The 14,272-nt window shown below is 42.5% G+C and overlaps 1 protein-coding gene across 1 annotated transcript in view; it reads left to right on the top strand.

Annotated features, from left to right (window-relative positions):
- loxhd1a (lipoxygenase homology PLAT domains 1a) overlaps positions 1-14,272 on the top strand; it is a 131,150-nt gene that overhangs the window by 48,097 nt on the left and 68,781 nt on the right. Inside the window, exons 10-13 of the mRNA XM_048603627.1 lie at positions 2,008-2,168; positions 4,173-4,259; positions 10,445-10,580; positions 13,884-14,038. Of these exons, the coding sequence (XP_048459584.1) occupies positions 2,008-2,168; positions 4,173-4,259; positions 10,445-10,580; positions 13,884-14,038 (539 nt within the window). The remainder of the gene's footprint in view (positions 1-2,007; positions 2,169-4,172; positions 4,260-10,444; positions 10,581-13,883; positions 14,039-14,272) is intronic.

The raw sequence follows: 14,272 nt of genomic DNA, 5'->3' as shown, positions 1-14,272 counted from the left end.
GACTCTCCAGATAAGCATGATTACCTATTGCCAATTTCCTGCTTTTTCCCAATACACTTGCCCATTATTTCTATCCAAATAGACATCAAATGCCCTTTTGAATGTCTTTTCGATCAGGCAGAAGTTACAGAAGCTTAAACACACACACCAACAGGTTCAACACGGTGGCACAGTGGTTAGCCCTGCTGCCTCACAGTGCCAGGGACCTGGGTTCAATTCCAGCCTCGGGTGACTGTCTGTGTGGAGTTTGCACATTCTCCCCGTGTCTGCGTGGGTTTCCTCCGGGTGCTCTGGTTTCCTCCCACAGTCCAAAGATGTGCAGGTTAGGTGGATTGGCCATGCTAAATTGCCTGTAGTGTTCAGGGAGGTAGAGGGTGTATATTAGGTGGGTCATAGGGGGATGGATGTGGGTGGGATGCTCTGAGGTTCGGTGTGGACTTGTTGGGCCGAAGGGCCTGTTTCCACACTGTAGGGATTCTAATTCTAATTAAGAACAGCTTCTTCCCTGTTGTTATTAGAATGCTGACTAGACTTCTCTAATTTCAAATCTAACATTGATCTTGCTTTTGTGCACCTCCTGTGCAGCCGTAACCTTGCATGCCTCACTCTGTCTAAACATCCTATGATCTTTATGTCCTTGTATGTTATGATCTGCCTGTACTGCACACACAACAAAACTTTTCACTATACTTAGGTACATGTGACAACAATAAATCAAATCAAATCAAATCAATTGAACTTACCTTCACCACCAGACCATTGATACTTTTCTGCTATTGCAGTTCAGGGGAGCACAGACATACCTTTCCCACAGACTTGTCAGTAGATACTTTGGGGACTCCTAGTTTCTTCGGGGATAATGGATATCCTCCTCACCACTGACAGACTCAAGGCCATCAGTGAAACATGACAGAACCTCGCAGTTCACTAACTCTGTCATTCTTTCACCCGTTTGTTCCTCAAGTTGTTTGACGCCTTTACAATTCTCTCTCATTTTAATTAACACTACTGCCTCCATTCTCCCACAGATGACTATGCAACTGATAAATGCACAAGTAGCACTGCTTGCATCCATGGATGGCTATAATTATTGAGCAGAGCAAATATTCAGGAGAAGTTGCCAGGCTGTTGATTCTCTTCCAGCATCAGTGATAGAGGCGGCACGGTGGCTCAGTGGTTAGCACTGCTGCTTCACAGTACCAAGGACCCGGGTTTGAATCCAACCTTGGGCAACTGTCTTTGTGGAGTTTGCACATTCTCCCCGTGTCTGCGTGGGTTTCCTCCGGGTGGTCTGGTTTCCTCCCACAGTCCAAAGATGTGCAGGATAGGTGGATTGGCCATGCTAAATTACCTGTAGTGCCCAGGGATGTTTAGGTTAGGGGAGTTGGTCCGGGTGGGATCTCTTCGGAGGGGCAGTGTGGACTCATTGGGCTGAATGGCCTGTAGGGATTCTATGATTCTATACCAACAATAAGATAAGGTCAGATGGGTGGATGAAAGAAAAATGGGTCTAGCCATGTGACAATAGGGAGAGAAAATTTGATTAGAGCTGCATGCCTATGTCAATACATCATTTGATTATTGTACACTGCCCAGAGTCAGACTGTCACCTGTAGCTGGCACATTGTTCTCGGACATTGGGGAAGAGTTGCCTGGAGTAACAAACTCTTTGCAGTCAACTTAGTCTGCACCATTTATCTTATCAGCAAATGAGTGCTGTTTCATACATCCACATGAGAATGGTATGGGTCAATGAATGTTAAAGGCAATGTATAAAGCAACAGGGCATCCATTGATAATGCTGTTTCAATATATCAACCAGTGGGTGGAATGGTTTAATAATTAGAACATGTTAGGTCATGAACATCCAAGGACTTTCTGTACTGTGAACTATTATTGGGGTCCAAGTTGTAAAGGATATTATTCCCTCTACAGCTTGAAGTAGTTCTGTCCTATTCACCTGCTGCAGAACATTTTAAAAGAAGCTGTCTCCTTCCTTCAAACTAGAAAATCCATGGTCATTATGGATCTGGACAAGTGATATTAAGAATGCAGGAACAGATGCAAATGTTTTCCTCCAGCTATATGGTGACAAAAGGAAATCAGATGCGATGTGCCTGGACAACAACTCTGACAACTTTGAAACGGGACAAACAGATAAGTTTATGGTGGGTGACATACACTGTGGGATTGAACAATAATCCAATAATGACAGTATTCAGGTGACCAAAGTCCTCCACTTCTCCACTTTACAAATGTACTGCAAATTCATAAAGGTATCTTTGGCATGAAATTCCAGCCCTGATGGGTATTTACCCATATAGTTTCTCCTGTAACCATGCGCTATTAACCCTACCCTCCATTACCCCTTGGGATTCTGCTCATAAATTTATCACTGCCCTGTTCCATATTTTCCTTAACATTATCCATTCCCATGTTAACAAGGCCCTTGCCATTCATCACTTTCTGGTTTTGACAGAAAATTATTGTGTCTCACCGCACCTAGTTGAAACTTCCTGGCCTGATTATATTTTACATGACTAACTTCACCCGAAATGCTTCAATATTGTGGTCATTATTTATTTTATTCATTCCTGGGATGTGGCAAGACCAGCATTTATTGTCCACCTGTAACTTTAATCGAGAAGGTAGTAATTGTTGTATAAAACAGTTAGTATTTAAAATGGTCAACTGTGAGAACAGAAAAAAACCTCTGCTCATCAGCTTATAAAGGATGGTTTCTATGAGGAGGTGAGCAGTTTTCTATGTATTCCCCATAGGATGTGTGGTGTTTCAGCGATCATTCTCAGCATTGGCAACTTTAGCTACAGGAGTAATGTGAATCTACTCTTAGTTGAGCTTGTTGTCTAACAAGACAATATCACGAAGATTTTCTGAAGAAGGGTCACTGGTCCCGAAACATTAACTCTGATTTCTTTCTACAGCTGCTGTCAGACCTGCTGACATTTTCCAGCAATTCCTGTTGTTTTGTAAAAGATTATCTTGTATCCGAGATGTAATGTAACTAGCTATTAAGTTATATGTAATAAGCCTATTTATGGTTTATCAAGATGGAGCCTATTTTCTGCCTATGATGTCATAAGGTAACAGCCTAGATTTATACCAACAAGAGCATTAATGGCAATGAATCTACCCAAGATATCCCAGATGGTAGCCATACTTTCTAAGAACATAACTTAGTCATATCTCTATTTCTTCCTCTAATCCTTATATACCTTCTGCTCCTTTGATCACCTTATCTTGTTGGACACTCCACTAATCTCTTCAATCCTCATCCTACATTTGTCACCGAGAGGGCCTTCACATTTCCCTGCATCACACCTCAGCCTTGGCTTTCTTCTTAGCTCATCTCTAGTTTATCAATAGTTTATTTCATACTAGTACTTATAGATGCAAAGAAAATCTCCTCTTGTATTAATACTGACTGTCATTCCTTAACTAGACTATTGCAGAGCAGAAGTGGTAAATCTTTCTCTATTTTTAGTGCAAGCCAGTTTGACCCAGATCTGTTCCTTTCACCTATGAGATAGAAGATTGCAAGTTCAAATCCTTAAGGATATGAAAAGTACATTAACAATTTCGTCAGTTTCTCCAGTTGCACCTTTGTAATTTCAGGTGCAACCTCTTTGCAATCACATCAGTAGGTATCCACCAAACTCATGTTGGCAGAGCAGGACAGGAAATTTCAAGTGCAGGTAATTATTTCTAGAAAATTAAATAATTAGGCAACGGAGTTGAGTAGTTCAAGATAGATGAGGAACAAACTTCCTGCACAATAAGAGAAACGTAAGAACGGGTGGGACAACTAAGACATTCATTATTCAGCACGGTGCACCATGAAATTCAGTATTGTTCCTCCCACTTTGAGCCACACCCTTGTTTGGGTATTTTAAGTACATGGCTTTTAAACTTTTCATTGCCAAGCTTCACAATACTGAAGAAGTGATCAACAGTGATCTGTTCTGTGAGATCCCTGTCTCAGGGAAGTGTGGCTTCAATGGGACTTCAATGGGACTTGCCTACTTTCAGTCATGTTTAAGCCAATCACATCACTGCATATTAAAAAACCAGGATTGAATTAAACAAAGCATAATTGATTCACTTTGGATTAATTATGAAGATTCCCTTGATATGTCTTTTGCCTTTTGTAGATTGAACTGCCAGACTTGGGAACCATTTACAAGCTGAGAATCTGGCACAAGAAACGACATCCTTTTGCTGGTTGGCATCTGAACAAAGTGAGTCATCAACCTGTAATGTTATGAGTACATGGAAGAAGGCTAGGCATTGGCATACAGGGTAGTGTCATGGTAACTTTACTGGAGTACAGGCCTGAAGTAGCGCCGCAGACATGTGAGTTCAAATCCCACTGCAGGTATGGTGGAATTTACATTTAGTCAGTTCATAAAACTGGAATTAACAAGTTAAAATGGTTTTAAACTGACCATGAAACAAAGTGGGTCATCATGAAGCTGCCAGTTTGGTGTAAAACCTTGTGACTTCTATTTGATTTTAAGTCCATAGCAAAGTGACTGACTTTTACTTCTTAAAGGTGGCGTGCTCCTGACCCACAGTATGGGGTGGACCTACACCTGATGAACTACAATCGTTCAACAAGAGGCTGTGGGGGTTGTTTCTCTTAGACAGGGTTGAGGAAGCAACTGATCGAGGTTTACAAAATTATGAGGACATAGACTGTGTAGTTAGGCAAAAGCTTTTCCCCTTAGTAGATGGATTAATAACTGGTGGAATAGATTTAAAGTAAGGGCAGGAGATCTAGGGAGGATTTAAGGAAGAATTTGTTTCACCAGGGTGGTGGGTATCTGGAGCTCATTGACTGTAAGGGTGGTAGAGGCAGAAACCCTCATAACATTTAAGAAATATTTAGATAATCACTTGAAGCACTACAGCATACAAAGCTGTGCTGAAAAATGGAACTAGACCAGATTGGTGTTTGATGTCAAGCGTGGACATGATTGACTGAAAGGCCTCATTCTGTGCTGTAAAACATGATGACTCTAAGATTGTTCACTACACTTTCTGAAGGGGAATTGGAGATGCATAACAAATCCTTAGAAATAGAAACAACAAATCCACTCCTTCCCGGGGGCAGTAAAATCTGTCTGATTGTGAACTTGCCCCGATTTCCATAGGTTTGGACCAGACATTTACTGAGTACTGTGCAATGTCCTTTGTGTGCAGCATCTCAGTAGCAACGGTGGGAGGTGATGGCCTAGTGGTATTATCGCCGGACTGTTAATCCAGAGACCCAGATAATGTTCTGTGGTCCGGGGTTCAAATCCCGCCACAGCAGATGGTGGAATTTGAATTCAATAAAATATCTGGAATTAAGAATCTAATGATGACTGTGAATATGTTGGCGATTATTGGAGAAACCCACCTGGTTCACTAATGTCCTTTAGGGAAGGAAACCGTCATCCTTACCTGGTCTGGCCTACATGTGACTCCAGACCCACAGCAATGTGGTTGACTCTTAACTGCTGTCTGGGCAATTAGGGATGGGCATGCTGACCTAGCCAGCGAAACCCTCATCCCATGAATGCATAAAGAAAACAAAATATCACCATGTCATAGAGGGTGAAATGTTATGCTTTCAATGGGTGGGAATTCCGTTCCTGTGTCCATGATCCCAGGGAGGTAGGTTTTTGTGTATTCACTTGTGGGACATGGCTGGTCAGCATTTATTGACCATCCCTAGATGACTTTGAGAATGTGTTGGTGAGCTTGCCTTCTTGAACCACAGCAGTCCATGTGCTGTAGTTTTACCCACAATGCCATTAGGGAGGAAATTCCAGGATTTTGACCCAATGACAGCAAAGGAATGGCAACATATTTCCAAGTCAAGATAATGAGTGGCTTGGAGGGCAACTTGCAGGTTGTGTTGTTCTAATATATTTGCTCCCCTTGTCCTTCCAGATGGAAGTGGTCGTAGATTTGGAAGGTGCTGACAAAATTTGGTGAATTTTTACAGTGCATCTTCTGGACAGTACTCACTGCTATTACCGAGCGTCAGTAGCAGAGGGAGTGGATGCTTGTGGTTGTGCTGCTTTGTCCTGTATGATATCAAGCTTCTCGAGTGTTGTTGGAGCTGCACCTATCCAAGCAAGTGGGTCCTTGTGGACAGGCTTTAGGGAGTCTGGAGTGCGTTACTCACTGCAGTGATCCTAACCACTGACCTGATTTAGCAGCCATTGTGTTATGTGGTGGATTCAGTTGACGTCAATAGTAAGCTCCAGGATGTTGAGAGTGGGGGAGTCAGTGATGGTAACACCATTGAATGTCAAGGGGCGGTAGTTAGATTGTCTCTTATTGGCGATGGTCATTGTCTGGCGTTCGTGTGGCATGAATATTATTTGCCTCTTGTCAGCGGAAGCCTGGATACTGTACAGATCTTATTGCATTTGATCATGGACTGCTTGACTATCTGAAGAGTCATGAATGATGCTAAACACTGTGCAATCGTTCATCAAACATATTCACTTCTGACCTTATGATGAGGGAAGGCCATTGTGACGCAGCTGAAGATGGTTGGACCAAGTACACTCTCCTGAGGAACTCCCGCAGGGATGTCCTGGAACTGAGATGATTGACCTCCAAGAACCTCAACTGTCTTTCCATCTGCCAGGCATGACTCCAACCAGCAGACAGTTTGCCCTCAATACCCATTGACTCCAGCTTCACTAGACTGCTTGCCATATTCATTTGAATGCAGCCTTGTCTGTCACTCTCACCTCACCTTTGGAATTCAGCTGTTTTGTCCATGTTTGAACAAAGACTGTAATGAGGTCAGGAGATGAGTTGTCCTGGTGGAACCCTAAAAGAGGGTTAGTGAGCAGGTTATTGCTGACTATGTATTGCTTGATAGCACTATTGACGACACCTTCTGTCACCTGACAGATGATTGTGAATAGACTGATGGGCGGTAACTGACCATGTTGGATTTGCCCTGCTTTTTTGTGTACAGGACATACCTGGGCAACATTGTACTTTGTCGGGTAGATACCAGTGTTGTAACTGTACTAGAACAGCTTGGCTAGGGGAGCGGCAAGTCCTGGAGCACAAGTCTTCAGTACTATTCTGGAATGTTGTCAGGGCCCATAGCCTTTGCAGTATTCAATGCCTCCAGATGTCACTTGATATCATGTAGAGTGAATCAAATTGGCTGAATATTGGTATCTATGATGCTGGAGACCACCGGAGGAAGCTGAGATGGATCATCCACTCAGCACCTCTGGCTGAAGATTATTGCAAATGCTTCAGGCTTATGTTTTCCACTGATATGCAGGGCTGTTCTATCACTGAGGACGGAGATGTTTGTGGAGACTCCTGTTCCCATGAGTTGTTTAATTATCCACCATCATTCAGGACTGGATGTGGCAGGACTTCAAAGTTTAGATCTGATCTGCTGGTTGTGGAATTGCTTGGCTCTGTCTATCACTTGCTGCTTTCGCTGTTTGGCATGCAAGTAGTCCTGTTTGGTAGCTTCACCAGGTTGACACCTCATTTTTTAGGTATGCCTGGTGCTGCTCTTGGCACGTCCTCCTGCGCTCTTCATTGAACCAGGGTTGAACCCCTGGCTTGATGGTAATAGTTGATTGGGGATATGCTGGGCCAGGAGGTTGCAGATTGTTCTGGAGGACTGTGCATATTGCTGGTCTGTCAAATGCAATGAGCATTCCTGGTGGCCCAGACCACTGTTGCCTCCACAAAATTCCACCTATAGTCAAAGATTTGAAGAGCACAGAAGCAGACCTTTCAGTCCAACCTGCTCATGCCAACCAGGTTTCCTAAACTGAACTAGTCCCATTTGCTTGCATTTGACTCATAACCCTCTACATCATTCCTATTCATGCAAATGTCGAAGTGACTTTTAAATGTTGTAACTCTACCCATATCTACCATTTCCTTTGGCAGCTTGTTCAATATATGCACCACCAGCTGTGTGAAAAAGTTGCCCCGACGTGCTTTTTAAATCTTTCCCCTCTTACCTTAAACCGATGCTCTCTAGTTTTGGTTTCCCCTACCCTGGGTAAAAGACCTTGGCTAGTCACCTTATCTATGCCCTTCATGATTTTATAAACCTCAACCTCTGATGCTCCAGAGAAAAAAGTCCCAGCCTATTCAGCCTCTCCAAACCGTCCAGTCCTGGTAACATTCTTGTAACTGTTTTCTGCAGCCTTTCCAGTTTAACAAAATCCTTTCTATTGCAGGGTGACCAGAATTGTACTCAGTATTGTAAAAGTGGCCTCATCAATGTGCTATACCACCATAACATGGCGTCCCAGCTCCTATACTCAGTGCTCTGACCAATGAAGGCAAACATGCCAAATGCCTTCTTCACCACCCTGTCTACCTGTGATGTCACTTTCAAGGAAGTGTGTACCTACACTCGTCTGACTCTTTGTTCGACAACACTCCTCAAGGCCCTATCATTAACTGTATAAGTCCTGTCCTGGTTTGTCTTACCAAAATGCAACATCTCACATTTATCTAAATTAAACTCCATCTGTCTCTCAACAGCTCATTGGTCCAGCTAATCAAGATGTCTCAAGTAATTTTAGATAAAAACTGTCCATTGTACCACCAATTTTAGTGTCATCTGCAAACTTACTAACCATGCCTCCTATATTGTCATGCAAATCATTTCTATAAATTACAAACACACGTGTTCCCAACAACAATCCTTGCGGCACACCGCTGGTCATAGATCTGTAATCTGAATAATAACCCTCTATCACTCTCTGTCTCCTACCATCAAGCCAATTTTGTATCCAATTGGCAAGCTCTCCCAAGATCTCATGTGATCTAATCTTACTAATCAACCTACCATACAGAACCTTGTGAAAAACCTTATTAAAGTCCATGTGGACAACATCCACCACTCTGCCTTCATCTATCTTCTTGGTCACAATCACGTCTTTTAGGCTTACAGGCAGTTACAGACATAAGGAATGTTGTTGAGACTGGAGGAAGACACAGTGAAATGAGAGGGTTCTGGTGCTTGAGACAGAGATACCAACACATACACACAGAACTGATTATTCACAGAGCATACAATAACAACCACACACTTACAAGTTCATTCACAATCTGCAGGATGAAGGCCAACACCACGTTTGTGTCAATTGTGCCTGAATTTACAATTCAAAACTCTACAAGATTAAACCTGCTCTCCACACAAAATTGACTATTAACAATCCATATGATTAAAATCACCACCTCACACGTAAAAGACAGTGTGAAGTCCATAGTATAAATAAAAGCTCCCCACAGATCCTTGTCCATTTACAGGTTATGGAACAGCACTGTACACACAACTATCTATTTGTAATTAACAGGCTAAATAAAAACTCTCAAATAAAACAAATAACCATGGATGCTGAAGAGCTGAAACAAAAACATAAATTGCTGGAGAAAGTAAGCAGGTCTGGCACCATCTGTGAACAAGGTTTAAGTTCTTCATGAATGAAGGAGACACAGACACACTCACGCAAACATAATCCAACGATAAAACTCTGTTTACCACAGAGAAATTACTGTGTGTCAGATAACAGAAACTATAATTTTTTGTTTGTCATATCTAATCTTGTCATCATCAAACTCAACTCTATATAATCTCCCCTCTTCAAAGTCATTTCCTATTCTCAATAATGACTTGCACCCGTGATATTCACTCCTCCCCCCACCGTGGTGTCTACTTTCCCTCCTAATGTTCACTCTTCCCCCTCCCCCAATGTCCACTCTTTATCTGTGATCTCCTCATGCCTGCAGTGATGCATTTTATTCCCCTTCACCACAATATCCTTTTTTTAGTGAGCCCCCTAACATCAACAACTGCCATGATTAGGTCAAGAGATTTCATCGTGGAGTATTCTCAGTTTTGATCATAATGTCATGATATTTACAAAACAGAAATAAGAGCTGAATTCAATAAATATCTGGAATTAAGAATTTAGTGATGATCATGAATCCATTGTCCATTGTTGGGAAAAACCCATCTGGTTCACTAATGTCCTTTAGAGAAGGAAACTGCCATCCTTACCTGGCCTGGCCTACATGTGACTCCAGACCCACAGCAATGTGGTTGACCCTTAATTGCCCTTTGGACAATGAGTGTGGGCAATAAATGCTGACCTAGCCAGTGACACCTTCATACTGTGAACGAACAAAGAAAAAATAAATTAGAACGCAGCGTATTGTTAGAATAACTCTGTGACTTAGATTTTAACAACAAAACAATTTTCATTAACAACCTGAAAGGCAGAATGACCATAAGCCAGGTGTAATGTGTCTCTTTAGATCGAGGTGGGGATGGCCATGTTGGGAAATTATATCACTCAAGTTTCTAGATTCAATAGCCAACATCTGGCCTGATGTGTACATGTGCTCTGATTTACTGCAGGTGACTCTAATGAAATCACTAACAAAGGAGAAATATAATTTCAAATGCGGCCGATGGTTGGATATCAATGAGGATGATAATGAGATCATACGGGAGCTGCCTGCTGAGGGGGACTGTGTTGATGAAGTCCAACCCTGTGAGTGAATGCACAATCAGTCAAGTGGGGAAAAAGCCAGGCAGACTGTATTCAGACTGATCTTTTGTTAATTTGTTGTGCTTTTTAATGTATTTTCTTGCCCATTTCCCTGATTTCTGATCTCCTATAGCTTTGCACAAATCCACGAATGTGAGTACAGGGGAAAGGACTGTCCACACTGTTGCAATCAAGATGCTGCTCTAGACCCTTGGCTAGCATACAGTCTTGATATTATAGAAATGTAAATGCTTATCCTTCTAAATGCTGCCAAAACGCACTGACACACCTGCAAATGCATGCACACACGCAAACGTACACACACAAACAGGCACACACAAATGCATGCATACAAACACAAACAAATGCATGCACACAAAATGCACAGAAACATGCACATATGTAACTGCACACAAATGATCGTGTTCATACAAATGTGAATAGACACAAATTTGCATGCATACAAAAATACGCACACACAAACACACCCATATGCAAAGACACATGCGTGCAACCACAAATCCACAACTCTTCCTGGTAAGTTCCTTGTCTCCCAACCAGATACTAAAATACCTTCCATCCGCTCACTGTTTAATAATCCCAACAAAGGTATACACCAAATCAGGTGGTTATCACCAGTCATGGAGTTCTGCAGAACCTTGTTAGAAATAATCTTCAATGTCCACAAGTGACCTTTCAATGACCTCTTTTAATCTCCTCATTTGTCTTGGATCACAGAGTGTATCCAAGTGGGGTTCTTTTCAGATTCGGGTAAATATAATTAAGAGAAGGCTCAACCACAGCAATTTGCTTTAATATGAATGTTTATTAAGTAATAATAATGATGATAGTGGTAATAATAAATGATTACAGTGGTAACAATAAACGGAACAGAAAAGGAGAAAAAAGCAACAAGTCTCACGTCCCTCTGCCCTTTGGGGACCTCTCGATTGATCGCTGGTCTGGAGGCTCAGGTTCATTCCTGGCACTGTTCACGATCCCGGTCTGAGGTGAAGTCCAACTCTCCGAACGAAACTCTTTCTCTCTCTTATACAGTATAACAAACAGCCAGCAAGAGAAAGCAGGTACAGAAGTCAAAACTGCTTGCTAGTACAGAAAAACAAGCTGCAGGTGTCATCTTCAGCCCATAAAGGAATTTTCACAGGACTCTTTCAAGGTCACACAACTTGTCAAGTATCATCATTAACTTTCCCGGCCTATTTTCCCATCCTGTACAATCTATTTTCTCATGCAGCTGTCGAATATCATCAGTAACTTCTAGCCCTTCGGCCCATCCTAGATTCCGTTCCAGGTATTTTCACAAAGCTTGAAATTAATCAACTTTTCCATAACCCTTCAAGATGTAAGCCCTCCACAAAATATTAAATATGAAGCATCCTCATAACAACACATGTCTGGCAACACTGTTCTTGAACATTTTTGCATAGTCTCCCCGCCTGCGGAAGGAAAGGCATCTGCTTTCATTTATCATCTTATTCCTCCCCATATTGTAACATTTCAAAGCCATTCTGTGCACCAGTGTTGTGGAATTTATGAATAGCTGGGTTTGTGATGGGACATAACAGGAACAAAGGGCTGGCACTCTGGCTCAGTGGTTAGCACTGCTGCCTCACAGTGCCAGGAACCCGGGTTTGATTCCACCCTTGGGTGACAGCCTGTGTGGAGTTTGCACATTCTCCCCGTGTCTGTGGGGGTTTCCTCCGGGTATTCTGGTTTCCTTCCACGGTCCAAAGATGTGCAAGTTAGGTGGATTGGCCATGCTAAATTGCCCATAATTTTCAGGGATGTGTACATTAGGTGGGTTATAGGGGGATGGGTCTGAGTGGGATATCTGAGGGTCGGTGTGGACTTGTTGGGCCGAAGGGTCTGTTTCCACACTGTAGGGATTCTACGATCTACGATCAGAAGAATTACCGGGGGTAATCTTGACCCTGGCTGTTTGTGTAAGCCAGGAGCTACAAAGAGAGATTTGTTTGACTGCACCTGTGTTCATTAGAGTTTCAAAGGATGATGGGCGATCTGATTGAAATGTGTAAAATTCTAACGCCTGGACAGACTAGATGCCGGAAGGATGTTTTCCCTGGTTGGGGAGTCTAGAACCAGGGGATACAATCTAAGGAAACAGGGTAGACCATTCAGAACTGAGATGAGGAAATATTTCTAAACTCATAAATTAGTGAACCTAGTGAATTCTATACCACAGAAGGCTGTGGAGATAAGACATCTAGTATATTCAAGAAAGGGATAATTTTTAAAATTTAAAGCCATCAAGGGGTATAAAGAGAAAGTGGGAAAATGTCGTTAAGATAGAGGATGAGCCATGATCACGTTAAATAGCACAGCAAGTTTGAAGGGCCAAATGACCTACTTCTGCTCTTAGTTTCTATTGTTTCAACCATCCATTATACATCACTCCAGATGGTCATCTCTGTCGATTTTAACATTGATGTGAATCAGGAGAGCAATATAATCAGCAGCTGAATCTGTACTTCACTGTTAACACTTGCTTTTGCAAAATGCTGGTAGAACCACTTGTAATTGTGAGAATAGTTAGAATTTTCTTTGATTTTTTAAATAATATTCTTTCAATTTCCCATCCCAGGAGGCATTTCTGTTCCCACTTTGACGTGTGTGATTTCCCATCTGAGGTAGCAGGATAATCGCAAGTTAGTGTAGTATGGACCATTGTTAGGTGCTATGCAACATCAAGTGTATTGCGGGTCAGACAGGAAAATGAGGCTGGGTATACATTTACCCCAATCTTACTGAGAATTCTTGAGAGGCTGAATGGCCTACACTTGTTCCTGTTTCTTATGTTACCAAGTGTCTTCAGCAGCATGTCGCACCATCTCCCCAGTTCACAATCTAGACTGAGTTCTGACATGGAATCTAACTACTGACAAGAAAACTCTAACCTATAGTCCAAATCTACGTCCAGAAGCTCTCTGGGGCATTGGGAGTTTGACAGCCAACCCTGCAAAGCAGAACCATAAACTGAAAACCAGGACAGATTTAACATCAATCGATACAGTGTGGAGCTGGAGGAACGCAGCAGGTCAAGGAGCATCGGGGAGCAGGAAAGTTGATGTTTTGGGTTGGGAGGGCCCTGAAGAAGGGTCCCGATCCGAAACATTGACTTTCCTACTCCTCTGACGCTGCCTGACCTGCTGTGTTCCTCCAGCTCCACACTGTATCGACTCTGACTCCAGCATCTGTAGTTCTTGCTATCTCCGAGTAGATATAACATGAACAGTAGTCATGATATTTTGTGTGTGTTCCATGCAGTGGTGAAATACCGGGTTATCATCTACACTGGCAAAGTGGGTGGCAGTGGCACAGATGCCAATGTCTTCATTTGCCTGATCGGTCTGCAGGGAGACACAGGGGACCGGGTGCTTTATGACAGCAAGAATAATGTCAACAAATTTGAGAAGGGCAATGTGAGTACAATATTTGCATTCTTAACAGCAAATCACTGTATCTTTCCGTCTATGCTCTGATTTACCCGGTCTGTCTATACCCAGATCTACTCAGTTTGTCTACATCCTGATTCATGCAGTCTGTCTATACCCCGATATACCCAGTCTGTCTATACCCCGATATACCCAGTCTGTCTATACCCCAATATACCCAGTCTGTGTATACCCCAATTTACCCAGTCTGTCTATACCCCA

The sequence above is a fragment of the Rhincodon typus genome, chromosome 1, assembly GCF_021869965.1.
Source record: "Rhincodon typus isolate 14 chromosome 1, sRhiTyp1.1, whole genome shotgun sequence".
NCBI lineage: Eukaryota > Metazoa > Chordata > Chondrichthyes > Orectolobiformes > Rhincodontidae > Rhincodon > Rhincodon typus.
Note: the sequence above shows the minus strand (reverse complement) of the source record. Positions and strands in the feature narration are given on the sequence as shown.